This window comes from Stegodyphus dumicola, chromosome 1 (assembly GCF_044657685.1).
Source record: "Stegodyphus dumicola isolate Sdum_Otavi_A_Nest chromosome 1, ASM4465768v1".
Taxonomy (NCBI): Eukaryota; Metazoa; Arthropoda; class Arachnida; order Araneae; family Eresidae; genus Stegodyphus; species Stegodyphus dumicola.
In genome coordinates this window covers 242,374,573-242,398,635 of record NC_140768.1, presented here as the reverse complement: position 1 = coordinate 242,398,635, position 24,063 = coordinate 242,374,573, and the positions used below count along the sequence as shown (strand labels likewise).

The 24,063-nt window shown below is 33.9% G+C and overlaps 1 protein-coding gene across 2 annotated transcripts in view; it reads right to left on the bottom strand.

The window, feature by feature from the left end:
• PNKP (Polynucleotide kinase 3'-phosphatase) overlaps positions 1–22,432 on the bottom strand; it is a 97,296-nt gene extending 74,864 nt beyond the window's left edge. Inside the window, exons 1-2 of one of the 2 annotated variants that reach the window (XM_085826873.1) lie at positions 22,172–22,432; positions 3,787–4,149 (exon numbers count right to left, since the gene is read on the bottom strand). In XM_085826873.1, the coding sequence (XP_085682999.1) occupies positions 3,787–4,149; positions 22,172–22,313 (505 nt within the window). In that variant the 5' untranslated portion in view covers positions 22,314–22,432. The remainder of the gene's footprint in view (positions 1–3,786; positions 4,150–22,171) is intronic. The other variant, XM_085826869.1, reaches the window with a different exon arrangement.
• Positions 22,433–24,063: the final 1,631 nt, after the last annotated feature.

Sequence of the window (24,063 nt, the reverse complement as noted above, 5' to 3'; positions counted from 1 at the left end):
TCCATCAAACAATAAGTGGAATTTCTGCAAAAAATGGATAAAGACATGAAGAATGTGACAGAGAGGTTAGTGAAAACAAAAAAATTTCGATTGACAAGTTAGTCGGTATTCTCGGCACAGCAATTAACGGGACTTGAACAGCGGAACTTTGTAAGTGAACAAAAAATTATGTCTGTTTATAGAATTAAAGAGAATTTATTATCACATAAAACGAAGCAACTTAAACAACTTACATTGAAAGAAATGTTTAATAAAGTAAACAAATAAATATTAAGCTTTTTTTTTTTTTTTTTTTGTAAATTTTGATACCCTTTAGATCATAATTGTTCTTTATTTCATAAATTACGGTTTCATATTTTTAATTTTAGAATTTCTGCATGCCATCTTACGCGATTTAAACTGATGATCTATAATCCGGAAAAATCGATAATTCGGAATCGCCGAAGTCCCGACGAGTCCGGATTAACGACTTTTGACTGTACTAAACAAAAAGTAGCAGATGCACAGTAAATATAATTTTTCTCCCCATTATCTGAGACACCTGCATGCCACTTTCAAACACCTGTTGGTTAAGAAGTCACATTATAGTTAATATATTGATTGACCTTGTTGGCCCTTGAGAGAATGTGTGTATGGTGGGGGGGGGGCGCTGTTGCAACCTCTGTGGGTCCTAAATAAAAAAAAAAAAAAAAAATTGCAACCCAGTGTTTCACCTAAATTCTAAAAACTCTGTCATCCCTAATTTTTGCTGCTTCTTGCGCTCCTTTAAATTAAAAAAAAAAAAAAAAAAAAAATTGCTGAACAGTGCAGCCACACCAACTCTGACCCCAGCCAGATTGCAGGCTACCATTCTTCCATCTGCCCTAAACAACAAATGAAGCCCAAATGTTACCATATCTACATGTCATTTTACTATATTTAAAATTATGATCCAAAATCCAGAATCACCAAAGTCCCAACAATTCCATATCTCAGATTGTATACTGTAATAAGGTCATTAGCTACATTTCATGAAGTAAATCTAACACAATTTAGTCTTGGTTATGAAAATACATCAATTCACTCAAAATACAGAATTTTATTTTTCTTTAGTTCTATTAACTTCTTTTGTAGAAGAATACACATTAAAAAAATTACACAGTACAGAAAGTCCAAACACTATACTATATACAAATAACACAATGAAAGAGAAAAAAAAATTATTTATAAAATACATGCAAAAAGGGCTCTGAGAAGTATGCTGAAGTTAACTAAAAATGGCAGAAATATAAAGCATTATCACCAAACAAAAAAAGTTCTCTCTTGTTTTTCCATTGAATAAAACTGTTATGCAATAAAATGAATTTCCTTCCAAACTTGCCAGAATAAAGCACCGTTAATAAGACTTTAATAAGAAAGCATTCAAAGAGAAGCACACAAATATAAAATCAAAATCTTAATTTTTAATCTAATACAAATATTTTTAACTGTAGAATTTTAATGCTAGTGATATACTAATGCTATTATATACACTTAATTTTACAGTTTATTTAAAATACAATCTAAACTCTTAAAATAAAAATTTCATTTTTAAAAACTTTTTTTTAAATCCTAAGAATTCAAAATTCATAACATTTGTAAAAAAAATTAAAATGGCTATAACTTTAATTCTTTGACCATCTTAAAAAACTTTTAACCATCAAGAATTTAAAACAGATGCAGATTTTTATTAAAGTCTACAAGTGTCATCTGATGTAATGTTCAAGTCTATGAATCAAATTAAGCTTTGTTACTAGTAAATGAAATTTTAATATTTCAAAACAATGAGTTAAATATTGGGAGGAGTGAAGAAGCATTATTTGTTCACTTTTTGCTTTACCCCTGTCATTAAAGTTCATCTGGCAATCTAATTTCAATCAGTTCTTAAACTGTGTATCTTTTCTGAAGTTATTAGATTGGCATCACAATTCCCATACTTCTTGAAAGTAATGTCTTCTTGAAGGAGATTCCAATTTCTTCAACATAATTGCAGTTTTATCAAGACACTTTTCTGTCAATGTTTCTTCTGATTCTGGATTTGAAAACCTTTCTTTGATGAAACAATTTTAACTATTTCTGATCTTACTTGAATTCAAGCTACAGAGATCATACTCTTACTCTCAAGTACGTTTATTTTACTCTGGAATTTCCTGTACTAATATTCTAAAAACAGATTTGAATTAATACCTTCCTAAAGGGCTTTCTGAAATTTTCGGTTATGCCCAGGTATAAAAATTGCAACGTCCTCATACAATTTGAACTTTTGCATTTTTTAAACAGTCAGTCAGTTGGGGAAGAGCAGAGTACACTGGGGAGTGGGAGTCTTGCCATCCCATTGTTTTCTCCATTTTTTCCAGATATTCTGCAAATACATCAGAGGCCATCCCTGCATTTTAAAAATATTTTTATTTATACTATCCATGCATTTTTATTCAAATCATAATAATACCATATTAACCCCCTGAGTACAGCTCCGCAATTTCCACAGGATCCAAAATCCTTCTTGTAATACGGGTCGTGTGAAAACATGAGTGCGCAAGTATGTTTTTTAAAATTAAGAAAAACTATTAAGACTTCTGCATTATACTAATTTTTTTCATAAAGATGTGAATAGTAATATACGAAGATAGAGAATTAAAAAAAAAAGTTTCGTATTTTAAAACCAGAATGTGTCCAAATTGCGCCATACGTGGAGAGTTAATTTTAACATATCTGAATCATTTTTGTTTCTGGAATTTTTTTTTTTAAACTAGAAGTACCATCTTTTCTGCTTTATCAACATTTATACAGAGTAAAATAGTGAAAATAGTGAGAGTATGAGGGATTATCCCATTTCCATATGGTATGCTCTTGAGGTTAAGTGATAGTTGAGCTCATCCAGCTTGCCACTGGTTCCAGCATGCAAATCCCTGGTTTGAATCCTAGCAAGGTCATAGTCAACTTTCCATTTTTCTTGCTTCAAAACGTTTAATGTTTCTATTAAGTTATATTTACTTTTCTAGATTCTATTATATATATTGCCATTAGAAGGTAAGAATTTTTAAGACATGAAGTGAAAGAAGAGACTTTTGTGAACGTTGAAAATGTCTCTCAATCAATATCAATTATTTCACTGACTTACAGATTAGCTGCGTTATCTTTAGATGATCTAATATTTATGACATGAACACAACCTGCCAATTTCATAACAGTAAAAATCAGATTTTTGAACAAATTTCAAAGAAGGGGAAGCAAAAAGTGAATTTTACAAAGAAAAATTATCATAATTCGTGTTTAATGTGAATTTAATGCAGATCCACACCCAGATATTCTATGCTGACTGAAAGCTTAATGCAAAATATACTTTATGTAATTATCAGCACTGCATTTATTGCTATCTTATCTTCTCTGGTCTAAAAAATTTGAAATATTTCAAGTTGATCCCTTTACTTTGTTTTGTATCAAACTCATTGCTATGATTTAAGACTCTGAATTCACGTATGACATTATACAGGGAGCTAGATATGAAAGGCACGAGAACAGGTTTAATTCATTCAAGTTTCCAAAATTAGGTTGGTGCCAGTTTCTTTTTGATTTATTATTACTTTATGATATGCATAATACCCTATAATTATCAATTAAATTTTAGTGCAGTTATGCTTATTAATATAGTGCTATAAAATAAAAATAGTGTTTGGCATTTATTAGGGATTTAATTTATTTCACATTTTATTAAGTACTTACAATTGATACAGCATTATTGATAGTAAATACGAAATAAGCATTTACCTTCTTGCTCTTCCTTACTTGCTGTAGCTTCTTCACTGAGGCATCCTTCTTCATTATCTTCAGAAGAAATTGAACCATTAACCTGTTCTTCATTTTCATTCTTTGATGAAGGAGATTCAACTTTTAGTTTTTTATGTATTGACTTTGGATTAGATCTTGAACGATGTCTGGGTCTTGTAGCATGTTCTGAGTTTAAAAATTCTAATGTATATTTCAGATCATTTTCAATTAGGTTGACACTACAGCCATTTGACACTTCAATTTGCTCTCCAGCAACAAGTATTTTACTATCTACTTCTGATGGATTTGCTCCCAGTTGTAATATTACAGCCTTTTTAAGTTTATAATCAGCAGTTACTTGAACTAAATGTAGGGGGGGAAAAGTAATTACATAAAAGAAAGAAACAAAAAATATAAGATGCAAATTCAGTCAAGTAACAGAAGTGAGAGAAAGATTTAAGTGCATTTTAAATAACGTATAGTAAAACCTTCCCGACAAACGCATCTAGGTGACTGTGGTATTCTGTGAAAGTGATCACACTTTTGTGTACTCAGTATACACACAAAAACATTTATATACATATATATGACAATATTAAGTATAAAATTAGATGAAAGTCAACTTTAAATGCTATATATATATATATAGGTACTTGTTGATTATCTAGTTCAGGGTTTCTTAAACTTTTTTCAGTCGTGACCTCTTTTTATCATTGAGATTTTTTTGGGGGCCCTTCATAAATATTGTGCAAATCTGACACACACGTGAGTGAAACTGTCAATTTTTTCACTTGTATATACTATTGCAGTTTTAGGTTATTAACTTTAATTTCTAATTTTAAGACACAGAACAACAAGAAAATTTTAAATAAGTAACAGATGAAATGACAGCGTGACATGAAAAGCAAGGAAAATTAACGTTTATATTATAAAAAGAATGTTAATTAACATTCATATTATAAAAAGAATGTTAATTAACATTTATATTATAAAAAGAATGAAACAAAATTTTTGTAATTAATGTTGCATCACTTTCACCAGACTCCTTTATTTGCTAAGCAAGATTTTCAATTTTTGCAATGTACTGCACTACTGTTTCATTGCATTTCATTTTCAGCTGATGAAATTTGTCAAGCAGCACCACTTTAAGTCAAATTGCAATTTAAAGAAACAGTCAAATTTTTAAGCATATCATTTGGTAAATTAATTTTTTGGATGCAGCGATTATTATTATGTGTAGCAGCAATTTGCTGCTTCACAAAGCCTAAACAATAAGTCAAAGAATTGCACAAATTCGGTGTCAGTGTATCGCTAGGGAGCACCCATAAATATATTTTTGCCTTTGTTTTAATTATGTGTTAATGCATTATGTTTTGGACACCATTTTACAGGGAAGGGAGGTTGGACATAAACAGGAATGACGCCAAAAAATTGCCAATTTTCACCAAGGGGGACCCTGAAACATATTTTTACCCCAAAATTTCTTTTAAAATTCTCACAGTTTTGCAAGAAATACTCTAGAATGAATGCAAAATTTCTAAGATAGAATAATGCTGGACACTACATGGCAAAAGTTACAATACTTCATGATAGCTATAATCAAAACCCTTGGCTATTGTATTCCCCAGACTATAAATTACATTATTGTTCCGAGCCTACGTGTTCGTTAAGAATTGAATGCACAAGTCCGATGAAAAATGAATAAAATTTATTATTATCACAGCAAATAAAACAAAATGCTTAAATTTCCTCAGATATTCGTACAGTATCCCAATATCTTACAGTAGTTATCTTTTAAACTACTAAAAACGTTCAACAGAACCAATTCAAGGTAGAGAAACGTAGAGAAAGCTAATCCGATTTCATAGCAAATTGAATTTTGAAGTCCAAGAAAAAATTGTATTTCCTTAAAAAGTTTAATCCGAGTATACAAGGATCTGTAATATCTGCCCCATATGCCGTGTGAGGGTAGGCAGCACTTCCAAGCGCGATATTCACGTTTAACTTCCCAGGTATGGAGATTTCATCGCCAGACACAGTCTGGAGGGTAACACAGGATGGCGTCCTAACGTGCTTATCTTTAAACTGTTGAGTTAAATCTTTCCGAATGATGGTGACATTAGCTCCTGCGTCAATCATCATATTGCAAGCAACCCCATTGATATACCCATTGATGGACAGTCTGTTACTTACTGCAGAAATTTTGAGCGCTTTAAAACAGGGTTTTCCACTATCCTTCAAACTCCACTCCACAATATGATCATTAATTTGTTTCCTGTTTTGTACTATTCAATGGTCTTAATTTCTGTACCCTGGGGATTTTGCAGTTCCTTTGCATGTGGCCTTTAGCTCCGCAGTTCCAGCACTTTGGTTTCTTGCCACTCCTTTTCTGTCCCATGGCATTTAATAGTATGTTTAACGCCTCTGTCTTATTTTCCATGCTCTGGAGCGTTCTGCAGTTCATTTGGACTTCAACACCGCAGTTTCAGCACTTTAGGGTTGGTTTCTTCTCACCAATATTCCATCTCAAGGCATTCATTTGTCTTGTTAAATCATCCATTTTGTTATCCGTGCCCTGGGGTTTTTTGCAATGCCCTCAAATGTGCCCTTCAGTACCATATTTCCAACACCTTAGAGCTACTTTGTTCTCACTCCTACTCCCTATCAAAATTGACTTGTCTGGATAAATCATCTAAATGAGCCATCAATTGATCCACTGGTTCGTGGACTCACACAGCTCTGACTGGGTAGTGATCTCTATGAGTTGTTTGCTGGGCTGCCTCGAATTTCACGGCATACAATACAGTGCTTTTTATATCCTTCAGATCTGCCATTTGCAGAGCTTTCTGTATTTCAGGATCCCACATACTGTCAATGAAATATTGCAGGGACAGGATTTCCCTTGTTTCTGTCAAGCACTTCAAAAAGGCAATATGGGACAGCCTTTCAACATCTGTGGCGGGTTCCTGAAGTGTTTCCGTGGGCTTCTGTTGGTGGGATTTTAAATGAATTTTACTGTAATCTTAGCTTGGAAATCCCATCCATCTGCTTCTGTAACTATTGAAAATTTCGTCTTAACACTTGCCAGGATGTCTTCCCATTACATGTGGATAGCTTCAGAGATGGACGAGCAGGCATTGATAAAAATTTAAAACTATCCAAATTGCTTTAAATTTCTTTAAAGTATCAACTTCTTTGGCAACCGCAAAAACCCAGTCATCAATTTGTTATCCATAGCAGAAACTCTCTCTTCTATATGTCCTTTTATGGAAGAAACACTTTCTTCTATTACTTTTTTACCGAAGAAACTCTTTCTGCAATTTGATATTTTACAGAAGAAACTTTTTCTTCAATTTGTCCGACTTTATTTTCGACAGTGTCTATTCCGTCTTCCATAGCCTCGAATTTATTTTCTATTACGCAGGTAATTTCTCTTTTCATTTCCTTTTGACCTGCTTCAATCTTTCTTGAACTGCTTTCATCTGTTCCTTAATGGATTCTTGGCCCAATTTTATGTCTTCTTGACCAGCATCCATCTTTAATTTGACTGCTTTGATCTCTTCTTTAACAGACTCCTGGTCCACTTTCATCTCTTTTTTCATTTCTTCTTTAACAGAGGCAAAGGCTGATATCAACTGCCTTAGTTGTTCTTCTATCGCTCTTGTTATTGCCATTCAAATCCCACTTCTGACACCAAAAATTGTTGCATGCGTACATGTTCGTTATGAATTGAATGCACAAGTTCGATGAAAAATAATAAAATTTATTATTATCACAGTGAATAAAACAAAATGCTTAAATTTCCTCAGATATTCGTACAATATCCTAATATCTCACAGTAGTTATCTTTTAAACTACTAAAAACGTTCAACAGAACTAATTCAAAATACAGAAACGTAGAAAAAGATAATCTGATTTCATCTTGAATTCGCTACAGTAATCAACAGCAGTTTTCTAAACAAAACTCATAAAACAACTACTGAATTGTGAGGTTTTTAAACCACACATGAGATTGTTCTTGCAATTCCTCAAAATCAAAAAAAGATATTTACCATATATTAAATGTTAAATGCACATGCTCTTGTATTTTTAATTTCTCTTAATATTCATCATGCGCTGCACTGCAGGGGAATAAAACAGTTTAATTTATAATTCTACTAATACAGAACAAAGTCCGAAATCCAGACTTGTCAGGACTTTGGCGGTTCCAGATTTGGAATTTTTTCAAATATTAGATCATCAGTTTAAATCTAGTAAGATGGCATGTAGAAATTATAAAATTAAAAATATGAAATCGTGACTTATGAAATAATGAAGTATTTATGATCTAAAGGGTATCAAAATTTACAAAAAAAAAAAATTTTAATATTTATTTGTTTACCTTATTAAACATTTCTTTCAATGTAAGTTGTTTAAGGTGCTTCGTTTTTTGTGTGCTAATACTTTCTCTTTAATTCTGTAGACAGACATAATCTCTTGTAACATTGTTGACGTCCTGTAACTGCTGTTTCGAGAATTCCGACTAACTTGTCAATCGAAATTTTTTTCATTTTCAGAAACTTCTCTGTCACTTTCTTCACTATCAGTAGCGGTATTTTCTGGACCATACCACAGACTTCACAATTCATTAATTGATTGATGACTGAAAAGCATTGTCATCAAAAAGAAAAACTTCTTTTATATCATCTTCATTTATTACCGATTCTCCCACATTTCTTTTCAAAATCCGGTAATTGGAAAATTTCACCTTTGTTTTGAGATACCTGAAAACATTTAAAATTACCTGCTATCATCAGCAAATTTAGCTATCCTTCACTATACATATTTGGCTATGCATCATAAGCTTGGCAGCTAAAGACAATAAAATTTTCTCTTGCTTCTATTCCGCACTGAGAATTAAGCCTGAATTGTAATAGTTTAGTTATTTATTATACTTATTGATGCAAAAAACAAAGTTTAAAGTTATAGAAGGCATTTAGCAGAAATAAATATCACAGTAGAAACACCCCAAGTTTATGTATTATGCAGACATGGATGACAAAAGTTTTAAACTTAACCAATTTATTAAACAATATATATAGAAATAAAAATACAATAAATAAATTTGATGAATACCAGAAACTTAAGTTTGTAATATAATCATTGCCAAAAATTGCACTTAGTTAACTATTCATTAATCATCAAGGGTTTTCCTTTTAAGAATATTACACTATTAATGATACAACAAACATATTACATATTACCTGTTCTAGAATACTGGCATTCAAAAACTCGTGAAAAACATAACACAGAACAAAAACTACATGATTCAATTGAATTTCACTTGACTAAATAGGTCTATGCTTTTGGCTAAGAAGGCACCTGAAAAATTAAACCTTGAATATACCGGGTGGCCATAATTAAACTGACAGTGCTTACACTGTTCTGCAGTGTGATCTATTTGCGAGAATGACGCCACATCTTGCAGGAAGATTAAACAAGACGAGGGACGAAGAATTCCGCGAAAAAAAAAGTTTTAAAAGTCACCGCTAGGGCAATATTTGGCACTGTGTAATAGAAAATAGAGTGTTAACAAATGCAAATTAATATGGAATAAAATTACCTTTTATTATGGATATGCCTTATGGAATATGTATATGCCTGGAACTACTCTGATATGCGCCCTCAAGTCACCAAATATTTTTGGCAAGAAACTTCATGCTGCCATATTACTATCTAAATTTTTTGTCTACATTTCGAACTTTTAGCCTAAAATGTCTCCAAAAACGCGGTTTTCGCACATGCAAAAACTACGTTTTCAACATACAATTTAGCTAAAAATCCAAAACAAAAACAAAAAATTTAGATAGGAAAAACGTAAAGTTTCTAACCAAAAATATTTGACAAGAATCCATGTACACGGCAACATGTTTTAACTTAATAAAACATCTACGAATGGCACAATGTAGGCAACGAACGAATCTACAAACTACGCACACCTCACTTTAATAAATTAGCATAACAACAATAAATTTCAAAGAATACCATGTACACAGCATCCTGTTTAAACTTTAAAAAAAATTCTACGAATTGCACAATTTAGGCAAGGAAGGAATCTACGATCTACGCACTCCTGGCTTTAATAAAATAACATAACAACAATAAATTTCAAATAATACCATGTACACAGCATTCTGTTTCAACTTTAAAAAACATCTACGAATTGCACAGTCTAGACACTAAACAACAAAATAAATTTCAAACAATTTAAAAAAACAACAATAACGACAGAAATTCATACTAAAGAACCAATGACCATAACATTCTACAAAATAAGAACAAGGATAAAATAAAATGCACTTACCATGAATGAATGCGTTTTCGAATAGCAGAAATATAAATTTCATACTGCCACGTAATCACTATCGTATTTACATGACAGCCAGACACACTATCCAGAAAATTTATACTATGGTTCACAAATAAATAAAATCACAAATCCCTACTTCTATCATGCACTGCCATTAAAAATAATCTCCCAGACCCTCTTTCCACACTTCCAAATACCCACTACCCCTCAACAGGATATCCACAATGATATTTCCTTTTGCTGAACTTCAATTCAACAACTACCATTTTATTTTTCCCTCCCATCTTCTCAGACACAGAGGCGAATCAATGAGCTCCAGCGAAAGATTTTTCAACGTCAACAGGATTGCCATAGAACACGCAATCGTGCCAAAAACCAGCGCAGAACACATATCGCCACATTTGGTGAAATTAGGGCGTATATTAGAGTTGTACCATATGCCTTACAGTATGGTATGAAAAATCTTATGAAAGATTATCAACTTCTATCTGTACAAGATCAGCCGTGTACAGGAGTTACTGTACCCTGCCCATGATAAGCGATTGACTTTTGCTCTCACCTTTCTTGCCAGAATAGAGGTGGATGATGCTTGGCCGTGATGGATGATCTTATGGGGAGACAGCCTACTTTTACCTGAATGGAACTGTGAATACCCAGAACTGCCGAACTTGGGATGACAAATCACCACATGCAGTCACAGCAATTCTCTTACATTCACCAAAGGTAACTGTTTAGTGTGGGTTCATAGCGGAATTTATCGAAGGTCCATTCTTCTATGAGAACATTACCCTGACAGGACCGGAAACCTGTTCTGTTACCAGAGAGAAATATCGCCACATGTTGAACAGCTTTGGTATTCCGGCACTTCAGCAAAGAAAATGAATGCCTGGGGGAAATCATTTTCATGCAAGATGGAGCCCTTCCACACGTTGCTGTACGGGTGCAACAGATGCTACGACAGAAATTCACAACAGGAAGAGTCATTAGCCGCTACTTTCCAACTGCATGGCCACCTCGGTCGTCTAATCTTACCCTATGCGACTTCTGGCTATGGGGTTACCTTAAGTCCAAGGTCTATCAAGGAGTAGTCCAGGACCTGGCTACGTTGAAGGATAACATATCACGGACTATACGGGAGATTCCTGCAGACATGTCAGAATCCTGGAAAACAAACATGGCTCGGAACCACAGCACTGAAGAGCCACTTAACACTGAATGACATGCATCACAAGAAATTCTCCGAATGCAAGCCAGAACAGCATCCAAAGAGCAATGGAAACAGGAACAAGAATGACTAAGCCAATCATTTAATGCATTTTATGCCAGAGTGTCACAGTGGGTACGCGACGTAGCCAGCTCAATGATAGTTATGCCGCAGGGGCGCATAAAAGTGCATGTACAAAATGTGGTAGGAGAAGTTTCAGACTTAGAAAAAAGGGTGTGATTCAAGACATCACAGGCAGCCATGAACTCATATTACCTCAAAGACCAGGAGAGGCGTTACGAGAGAGGTGCATGTGAATGTGCATGATCATGCTGAGTGGGTGGAAAAATCACAATACACACATGACAAATTTATTTGATCAGGATACGGTACATAGGAATAAAAAATATTAAAATACAATTCATTACAACACAAAACATGAACTAAATACAAACTAATATGAGATAAATACAGAAGTAAGCAAACTATTTACATATGTACAGCGATGTTGCCTAGGAAAAGTGCAAAGTTACATACAGAAATTTGAGTCATGGACGAGGTGGGGCGCCAGTGGTCGGAATTTATAATCCTCAGGAAGTATTAAATAATCAAATACCTTGAATATTTGGAGGTGTGGGCAGTTGAGAGCCTTATCATAGAAGCTACTGTTTGTCTTGTGACTCCTCCACATTTTCAATCTTTAAATCCCTATGCAGGGTGTCATTTGAAACATAATAGTGCACGTTGGCAATAAGTCGCAAGAACTTGTTCTGGATGACCTGCAGTTGCTTTAAATCCTTTTTTGTCCAAGTTGCACAAGCTGGGGAGGCGTACGTGAATATTGGCCGTACTATTGCCATGTAGATGTGCCTTTTCCAAGTGAGATTCAGCTTTGATGTTCTGCCTATTAAAGGAACAAGACAGTTAATTGCCGCAAAAGCTTTTCTTCTTGTATTATTAATATGATCGTTACAGGTGAATCTTGTGTTGAGTGTGACCCCCAAATAGGTAGTCTTTCTGACAATTGGAATGTCATCGTTGAAGATTTTTATAGTGATATTGAGTGGGGTTCTTGACTGTTTCTTTTTCATTACTATAAGTTGGGACTTCTGTCCGTTAATGGAAATCCACCATTGGGTACACCACTGTTTTATAGCAGGTATCATCTCTTGTAACTGTTTAATCGTAAATTCTCGGTTGATGGATTTAATGGCCAGAGCCGTATCGTCAGCATAGCATCCATGATGTGTATTATGATCAGTTCAAACCTGGGGTGGTCCAACACGTAAAATAGGTAACGTATCTAAAATCTATTCCTGTGAAACTCCTGCATTTAGGCGTCTAGACTCACAGTTGTCATTTCCAATGTTGACGAAGAATTTCCTGTTTTTTATGAAAGCATAAATGAAAAGAATCACGTCCCTGTCAAAGTCGACACTGATGAACTTTTACATGAGCCCCTCATGCCAGACGTGGTCAAAAGCTTAAGGACTAAGCCAGAGCGATGCGAGATATTTATACATGTAGTAGATATGATGTCATAGCACGGCAGCCAATCTGCTGTCAGCAAGACCCTGCTTTCCAGATGACGTAACCCCGAGTTTTGCTTTTGCATAATTAATAAGTCCGGAACAGTCTGTCCGTAATACAAACAGTGGCAGAAAAATCAAAGTAAAAAAAAAAATGCTATATCCCTCAAAATAAGAAATTAAACCTCATGTAAAAGTTAGAATTATTTCATGGAGCAGAGATGATGTAAAAGGGGTTACAATAAGCCATATTTGCAACACTTATGCCTATTTGTTTCTCAAGCTTAAGGCTTATCAGAGTTCTAAATAAGTAAATTCCCACATATACTTACGAGCCTTATTGAGGGACGGCACTAGATAGCTTATTGCATGATGCAGTCTGTGTGGGTCCTAAATTCTGCAACTTGGTGCGACCGTACGAGCCCTGGCACTGGTTCTAGGTTTATATGACTAACAAATCAGTTATTCTTAATGCAAATAGCCCTAAATGTAATCTTTAGGTCTATGAGTATCATCAACAAAATCTATTTTTAGCATACGAACAGAAATTTTTGATAAATTTTTCCTCGTCAACATTTTTTAGAGCATTCAACTTAAATTTGTAATCATCGTCAAGCGTAATGGCAACATAAAAGGTTACCATACTCCTTTATTATTCAATTACTAACACAAAAACAAAATTGTTTAGGCATCGCTACAAGATTCATTACTCAAGTTGTCATGTTTTGATAAACATGCAGTGATGAAAGGAAAGTCTAATAAATAATGATGTGTCAAGTTGGTGTCAGATCAACATTTTATCTATGTGGAATATTTCGGTTTGAGATGTGTGGCAAGCAGATACGCAGCAGCGGAGCGAAATTACTGATCGTACAAATTTATGCTAAAATGATTGTTTCTTCAATAACGAGGTATTTTATTTAGTGTCTGCGATGAAGTGAAATTAAGAATCAGGACTCTCCAGATGTTTTATTATGCGCAGAGGGGATAATAAAATGCACATGCGTAAAACCTACGAGGAAACGCTGTTGGTGGTTTTGAGGTCCGGGTTTTAGATCATTCCGGATAATGGATGTCCGGATTTCGGACTTTGTACTGTATTAGCTATTTAAATACTAAATCTGTAACATTATACAGTCAAAAGTCGTTAATCCAGATTCGTGGGGACTTTGGCGATTCTGGATTATCGATTTTTCCGGATTATAGATCATCAGTTTAAATTTGGTAAGATGGCATGCAGAAATTATAAAATTCAAAATATGAAACCGTAATTTATGAAATAAAGAGCAATTATGATCTAAAGGTATCAAAATTTACAAAAAAAAAAAAAAAAAAAAAAAAAAAAAAAACTTAATATTTATTTGCTTACTTTATTAAATATTTCTTTCAATGTAAGTTGTTTAAGTTGCTTCGTTTTATGTGATAATACTTTCTCTTTAATCTATAAACAGACATAATTTCTTGTTCAGTTACAAAGTTCCGCTGTTCAAGTCCTATAATTGTTGTGTCGAGAATACCGACTAATTTGTCAATCGAAATTTTTTCGTTTTCAATAACCTCTGTGTCACTTTCTTCACTATCGGAAGCGAATTATAATGACGAGGAATATGATTTAAATCATATCAAAGACGGAGTACATCAAGATGAAATACTACATTTAGTAAGGAATTATAAGCCAAATAAAATAAAAACATCTGCCCTGAAATAAGGATAGTGCCCTGAAGATAAGGATAGTGCTGTCCAGATTAACGACTTTTGACAGTATTACATTCCTTAATGTCATTCCAAATGTGACAGCCATCAGTTTAATTTTTTCTCTTACATTTAATAATTCTAATTATATTTTTATAGCGTGATTAAAAAAACTTTACTATTATGGCAGTATTTTGAACACCCAATTTTACAGTTGTCGATTTCATTATGATTAAGGAAACTTAAAACTAAATGTTTCATATCTGCTACATACCTTACACTTATTTTAAGAAAAAAGCAATTTTTTTTTAGAGAATAAAAAGATCTGCTTAAAGTAAAAATGAAAGATTTTGTTTATTTTTACCCAGGCTTCCAATTTAAGAATACTTACACACTATGTACTAATTTTACATGCTTTTATTCAAAATAATATTTCTACATTCTAGTCATAATGCATTTCTACACTCTTCTATATTCATAATAATATTTCTAGCATTATGAATCATTAATATCATTTATTATTCTTTTTACTATTGTTAATCATTTTGAGCAAAAGTTACTTGTTAGTGGTCACTGATTAATGTTACATTTAATGCAGTTAAACAGAAAAATTGTACCTACGCAGCATTTTCATTGGGTTTTCTTCCAGAAAGAACCCATTGACAGTGCTTTTTTTGTCGCCAAGTTTGCCACCGGCACTGGTTTTAACTCTATAAGGTTAAGTTTCGAAATAAAACATGATATAAAGCAGAGTTTCTTAAAATGTGTGTCATGAGCCCCATGGGCATAGTGGGAACTGCAGCTGGGGTTCGACAAAAATTTTAGGAGTTTTGATATATCTTTAACTTATTATAATAATTTTAAAATTATCAAATATTTTTACACAATGTATCTGAAAATAGATAAAGATAAGACAATACGGACAAAGAAAAAAACAAAAATGTTTCAACGCATTCTTTTTATAATACAAATGTTCATTTTACTTGCTTTGCCCGAGATGCTGCGATTTCATTTGTTACTTATTTAAAATTTTCACATTCTTCTATGTCTTAAAATTAGAAAATAATGTTAATGACCTGAAACAGCCATAGTATATTACAGTACAAGTGAAAAAATTGACAGTTTCACTCAGGCGTGTATCAGATTTGTGCATTGCTTATGGGGTCCCCCAAAATTTTCGTAAATATTATGGGGTCCTGGGGTTGTGAAAAAAATCTCAGTGATAAAAAGGGGTTGCGACTGGAAAAACGCAATTTATGTCGACTGGGTCGCGACTTATGTCTAATGATTCATTTTAAGAAACCCTGATATAAAGCATGTAAAAGTCAAATTTATCATTTTGAACATGATATTTAGTGCACTGCTTTTATTAAGGACAGGGGCGTAGCTAGAGTTTCCAGCGCCAGGGCACAACGGAAGAATTTGCGCCCCTTTCTGTGTGACAAGAATGGAAAACGTTTCATTAAAAAATTTCGTAGCATCAGTTTGGCGCCCCTTATATGCTGCGCCCGGGGACAGATGTCCCCCCTTGCCCCACCCTAGCTACGCCACTGATTAAGGATATATACATTAAAAAAATTAGCTAAAAATGAGCTGATTAAACATATGAAGTACAGCTGCCCAGACAGTATAGTGGTTAGGGGAGCCTGATTGCGATACCAAAGGGACGGGGTTCGAATCCGGGGTAAGGCATGGATGTAAAATTGTCCGTCCCTTCATAGAAGGTAACAGTGACTGCCTGTTGGATGCCTCCATAATAAAATGGCCACCACTTCTGGCCTTAGTAGTGGCCAATGCCATTATGGGCAATTGCCCGCCATTCGGGAAAAAAAAAAAAAAAAAAACATATGAATCCCATGTAAGTCAATTGCATAATAATTAGTACAATTAAATTCATTTACTTGAAAAGCATGATATTAAGCATATACAATAAAAAAATAGTGATTAAAAATACTATTTAATGCAATTAAATTCAGGTTAGTTGAAAAGCATGATGTTAAGCATATGCAAGTCAAGATTAGCATAAAAAAGTAAAATGTTGCTATTAATATTGAAATATGTTTCTAATTAATTCTACGGCTGATCTTTACTGTACGGTACCCCTTCGTTTCTGTCTGAAAAAAATAACCAAGTGGTATTAGTTGATCATGAAATCTGGAAGCCTGATACATGAAATAGATTTTTCGGTAACCCTAATATTGATAATGTTGGTGAAACTAGCCTTGGGGAAAATTGATTTTTTTTTATATATATATACAGTGGATGGACAAAAATATGGAAACACCTTGTGAAATGCATGTTTGAAAAGAAAGATTGATTTTAATGAAATATGTAGGTGGCGCTGGCGTTTTTGACTACTAACGCCACCTATACAACTTCGTAAATGTGCTAAACAGTTCAGTTGTTGTCGGAGTACTGTTATGTGAGGTTGTCATTGCATTATGTCAGAGTTAACAGACTTCGAACGTGGGCATATTGTTGGAGCACGTATGGTAGGTGCTTCCGTAAGCAAGGTAGCCGAGGTGTTTAGTGTTTCAAGAGGTACTGTATCAAAGATTTATTCCGCGTATTTGAAAAGCGGAAAAACATCATCTGCTAAATCACAGCGCGGACGAAAGTGTGTCCTGAGTGATCGTGACAGACGATCATTAAGGGCAATTGTGACGAAAAATAAGAAGACCACAGCTGCAAAAGTTACTGTGGAAATGAATGTTGTGTTACCGAACCCTGTGAGTACCAAAACAATTAGAAGGGAGCTTCAGAAACGGGGAATTGCTGGCCGTGCTGTAATTGAGAAGCCACTCATCAGTGATGCTAAAGCCCGTAACAGGAAAAGGTGGTGTTTAAGTCATAAAGCCTGGACTATAGAGCAGTGGAAGCGAGTAATATGGTCTGACGAGTCTTCTTTCAGATTGTTTCCCACTTCTGGGCGAGTTTACGTCTGGAGAACGCCATCTCAAGCCTATAATACAGACTGCTTGTTGCCAAGAGTGAAACATGGCGGGCGTTCTGTTATGGTTTGGGCAGCCATATCATGGTTCTCTGCTAGCCCCATGATAACTGTGTCAGGGCACATGACTGCCAAGACTTATGTGAACATTTTGGCCGATCAAGTTCATCCCATGGTACAAACTTTGTTCCCCGATGGTGATGGTGTCTTCCAAGACGACAAAGCCCCTGTTCACACAGCTCACATTGTCCAGGACTGGTTTTCTGAGCACGAGGATGAGTTGTCCCATCTCCCCTGACCACCACAGTCACCAGACCTGAATATTATCGAACCTTTGTGGTCTACATTGGAATGGAAAGTGCATTCTCGTTATCCACCGCCAACATAATTATCTGAACTTGCCACCGTTTTGCAGGAAGAATGGTATAATATTCCCTTGGCAAACATACAGGAACTGTATTTATCCATTCCGAGAAGACTGCAAGCTGTTTTGGATGCCAACGGGTTTCCTACACCATATTAAGCAAAGAAACATGTTTTTTTTAAAGGTGTTTCCATATTTTTGTCCATTAATCTTTGGATTATGGTAACTTGGCGATTTTTTGGCGAAAATTTGGTGACAAACTCTGCTACAGCAAACCTCTATTTTTTTTTTCGCCGCCATTTTGTCTTCACGAAGTAAAGACATGTTTCTTTTCTTTTTATTTACTCAACACTTTTTCCAACAATCTGCTAGCCGAATTACACTTATGCTAGACGTTTTATGGAACAATTCGTTTTATGGAATTAATCAGGACAAATATCAACTGCAAAATTGGGAAAAAGTGCAGAATCGCAAACTTCTTGCCGTGTTTTTCAGAATCGCACATACACAATAACCATGTACATGTCGACTTATTTTTACTTAAAAAAAATCCCAGAATTGCACAAAAATGCCATTGCACACACTCTTTACTTTATCCATCTACACTGCTTTTTTCTCATAAATTAGAAAAATTTCACGAAAATGCATGAAAATTTTGTGAATCTTTAAATTCGGTAAAAAGGACATATATGAAATTACCTGATCGCGAAAAAGTATATACCCTTTCTAAGGATGAACATTTCCACGTATAACATAAATAAAATATCCGAAAACTTTTACTTCTAAATTATCTATTATAAACGTCACCAACGAATTTATTACGCAAACATTAAAAATGGTTACAAATACTTAGTGTCAAATATTTAAATTATTTCCATGCACGTTTACTTCCACTGAAACATATACCAAATTGCTACAAACATATAATTCACAAAATAACTATCCTTTAATTAAAATGTAATTAAACCATTTACACGTCGACTTATTTTTACTTAAAAAAAATCCCAGAATTGCACAAAAATGGCATTGCTCACACTCTTCACTATATCCATGTACACTGCTTTTTTCTCATAAATTAGAAAAATTTCACGAAAATGCATGAAAATTTTGTGAATCTTTAAATTCAGTAAAAAGGACATATATGAAATTACCTGATCACGAAAAGTATATACCTTTTCCAAGGATGAACATTTGCACGTATAAAATAAATAAAATATCCGAAAACTTTTACCTCTAAATTATCTATTATATTATAAACATCACCAACGAATTCATACCGCAAATATTACAAATGGTTACAAATACTTAGTGTCAAATATTTAAATTACTTCTATGTACGTTTACTTTAACTGAAACGTATACCAAATTCCTACAAACATAAAATTCACAAAATAACTATCATTTAATTAAAATATCACTAAACCATGTACACGTCGACTTATTTTTACTTAAAAAAAAAATCCCAGAATTGCACAAAAATGGCATTGCGCACACTCTTCACTATATCCATGTACACTGCTTTTTTCTCATAAATTAGAAAAATTTCACAAAAATGCATGAAAATACTCAACGTATTCCAAAATACTACAAACATATAACTCACAAAATCACGATCATTAAATTAAAATATAATTAAATTAAAAAACACTACTTAAAATATAAATAAGCACATACATTAAATTAATAAAAATTAGATTACAATCCTAATTACTTTAAACTAAATCATTGCTAATAACAATTTTCCAATAACATCATATTAATTTATTTACTCCTTACATTTAGAACAATGCATAAAAATAATATCCTCAAATGATTAAAAATACTAACTTACCTAATCTTCATTATGTGGCACGCACACTTCCACTATTTCACACAACACACAATGAAGCTTAATACAAAATAATATAGTACTACAGTTTTCCAAACCCCCCCCCCCTTTTCCGATTAAAGAACTGTAATTCGTCCATTAATGTCACATGACATATCTCATGATCTCTCATTTCCCTCACACAAAATAATGTGTAATCGGAACTGAGTACTTCTCACATTATTACCAAAGTCCTAGGTAGTAACCTTTATCGCCTCCAAAATGTCGCCAAACTACCAGTTACCATATTCCAAAGATCAGCCGAATCTTGATTGCGTGGCGGATAAACTTTTCTTATTTCCTCCGCTAAATAAAAAGCAATCGTATGTGCGCCTGTTTCAGGATCTTTAAAATCATACTTATGGCTCACAGCAAGATGTTCAAAACCTTCATCCTCCAAACAGACATATGACTTCCAGCAATCAGATATTATTATACCAGGTAGAATATACTGCTTAATAAAACTCAATAAGCAATCTTTACTTCTATCTCGCACAACCTTAAAAAAACACTTATTACTACCCCTTTCAATCCCACTGAATACCCATTTCGAATTCACTTTAGATAGGGCCATGGGATCCAAAAATTAACCAACACTGTTTCACACAACACAGAATGAAGCTAAATACAAAATTTCCAGATTTCCCCCCTTTTCCGATTAAAGAACTGTAATTCGTCCATTAATGTCACATGACATATCTCATGATCTCTCATTTCCCTCACACAAAATAATGCGTAATCGGAACTGAGTACTTCTCACATTATTCCCAAAGTCCTAGGTAGTAACCTTTATCGCCTACCAAAATGTTGCCAAACTACCTGTTACCATATTCCAAAGATTAGCTTTTTGTCATTAAAAAGGGATTATTTCTGCAAATACCACCAAACGTGTTGTGATAAATTTAGATTTTTGGCAATTTTTTGTAATAGTAACCCTTCCATATGGACCCAGGTTTGGTTTTCGGTTGCTGTGTTTGCTTGCACATGCATGGCATGGTCTTGGATTTTGAACGTGCTATTATTTTGCTGTAGGTACCATCATTTGAATATGTCTGAGGTGGGTAAGAGGATGAATGTTGATTAACAGCAGACAGTGACCAAAAATTTAATTGAATTGCTTACGTGGAGGATGGAGGAGATGGTGATGGGAAATATGAATACATAAACATAAAAAAAAGGTATATTAAAAAATTGATGTTTCATTTATTTATTTGTCTCTGCGTGTTAATTTTTGTTAAAAGATTTGTTGTTTAATGTTTTTATGTTAGGAAATATGTATTTTTGGTTATTCGTTCATCTCTGTGTGTTAACACAGTGGCAAAGTTTTTCTGGTTAACATGATAGTTTTAACTTTGTTTTAGCTTCCTGATTTTGTTTAAGTTAAAATAGGTTGATGTATACATAGACAAAGTTAAGGCAGTGTGCAATGCCTAGTTTGTACAATTCTCTGATGTTTTTTAAGTTAAAATAGGTCGAGGTGCACATGGACACCGAGTTTGTGTTAAGTCTTTGACTTCTTTTGGTTTTGTGTAGTGGTGCGGAAGGATCAGCACCATCTTGAAACTGGCACTGATCTTGATATAAAAAGAGACAATTCATCAAGGGGAACTGTAGAGTAAATTTTATCCAATTCTATTACTATAAAAGAGTTTTTAAAAAAATGTTTACTTATGTCTAATGATACTTCATTTCTTTTTTTAGATTTTTATGGCTCTGAAAATGGTCTATCTTTTTTCAAAAACCTGCTGGAGACGTATTACCCTAAAAGGACAAAATCCTTAATTGCGTTTAATTTTGGTGACTGTATCTTGCTGTTTTGATTACCACCTACTTTTTTTTTTTTTTGGTAACTCAAGTATTAAATATAACAAAATGATAAATCATTTAAATGACATTAAAACAGAGTTCCAAATATGACAGGTAAAATTTAATTTTTCAATGCAGAAATTTACAACAATCAAATCATATATATATATATATATATATATATATATAAAACAAGAAATGAATTAAAATTTGGCCATAGATTTACGAAATTAAGACTATAATACTGAATGCTGATTTAAAACGGTTTAACCAATAAAATGGTTACAGTAATAAAATATGACCGATATAAAATGTCCGGTGAAGGTCGATAGTTCCCACTTACTAAAATTTACAACATCAATATCAAATATATAACTTCATGATAATTTATGCACAAAATATAATATTTTGAACGATAAGATCACATATATTTTACGAACAAATACAATAACGATATCATTATATCCCGCTGACAATCATTGCACGATATTTATGATAAAATGCAAATGATTATTTTATTTTAAAAAATACGGCATTTAATGCACAAAAATCCGCCAGAAATCTATGGATTTAAATTATTTTAAACAAAATTACAGCACAGCTTGAGAACTCATTAAAATTTACCTTGTGTTTTTGAACATTTCCTTTCCCTTATTTTTGTTTGCGGTCCGCGGCCAATTAATACTGGAACTTGATCCAGCAGTATTACATCACGGAATTTATAGTTTCTACTACGCAACAGGCATTGATTGATAGCCCCTGACATCAGTATTTCCTTAAATGAATTTGGTAAATATACTACTACGAAGTAACATGCTACTAAGCGACCGACAACTTTATTTACTAACTGTCAAAGAGAAATTAAATAACGTGGAGAAAAAGAACTAGCGGAATGCTGCCAGATTGAAACAACGTCATTTTAATTTGAGTGTTTCGTTGTAGGCAAGGTGGTTAGAATGCAATTGTTATAATATAATAAATCTAAGGCTCCTGTAATCTAAAGTTTATAGGAGCCTTAAATAAATCCCTTTCCTAGAGAAGCTCAAATGAAGCTTTAATCAACTAAAATTGCACATAAAACAATTGTTACATTGTAAGAATAATATTTAAACTAAGAATGATTGTTGCCATTCAATGTAATCTAATTTTAGGGCTGCCAACAATTTTAAATATTATACCACATTCACCCCTCCCAAAGATTATTAATAAGTTACATAGTGTTTCAGTAAGACCAGCTACAGCTCAACTCTGTTTAAGTTTAAAGTTGAACTGCGGTGCTTAACCACCAGGGTGCCTGGGCGCCATAGCCCTTGAAAATTAGGTAGCCGCTTTTTTTCAGATGTCCCAACTTTTGTCTCCACCTACATTCCTCCCATGACACCAGTGGCTGTCGTTCAGGCAGACCTTGAAATTCTACTCACACTTGGTACACATGTTATTATGTGGAGACTTGAACGCAAGACACCGCGCATCGAACTGCTACACTTCTAATGCAACAGGCAGACTGATTTATTCCTTGGCCGCGTCGGCACGGTTTAAATTGGCAGTTCCAAGTACCCCAACACGGTATGCTGCTGGGTCCACCGCAATTATTGATTTTTTCCTGTTGCGGAACACCAGTTCTCCACTGGATATTTCCGTACTGGACGAACTTTCAAGTGATCAAAATCCTGTTAGGATTATTCTGGACCTCAGCAGATATACTACAGTCCGTCACAAAAGTATTCGAACACCGGTACCCATTCAGAAAATTTACTTTTCCGTTGAGAAACAAAATTGTCTCCAGAGTCCATCTTGGTTCGATAGAAAAAAAAAAACAAAAGGATGGCTCATGTCCAAAATTGGCTAGGTGCATGAAACAAAATACAACATGACCTATCTGGGTGAGATGGGAAACAAAATGGCTGCTCACGTGATCCATTATTCCGCTCAGAGAAAACGCAAAGTGTCGCTGCGGCTCGTCTCGGTTCGCGAAGAGTGAAAACCCAAAACGGTCTGCAGTGTCTATCTTTGTTGGATGAGAAAACAAAAGGATGGCTCATGTCCAATTTATTTAGGTGTAGGAAAAAATATAACGTGACCTATCTGGATGAGATGTCTCCAGCGATCCAGTATAGACTTTTTCCCCATCTGCAATAGGTGACATCTATAAACAATTTCATTGAAATCTCCTCGAAATATAAGAAACAGCTAGCTCGTGAAATTGTAAGGTATTCCCAAAAAATTCCACTTCTTGAAGAAGGAAAAAAATCCTAGATGCAGATGAGGTAGAGAGAGAGAAAAAGCATGTTGCAATATGGAAAGCCCGCACGGTTCTGAACAGAAAACGTGGAATGCTTTTATAGAAAAGAGTTGAAAGTGAAAGTAAAAGCCGATTGGAAATTTTTCACTTGGTTGCCGACTGGGAAAAAATTTTCAGAGCTTAGAAAAAAAATTCTGAGATGTTAAAAAAAAAAAAACTTTTTGTTAATTTTTATCATGTTTTCTAGACATGATAAAAATTAACCCTACCCCCC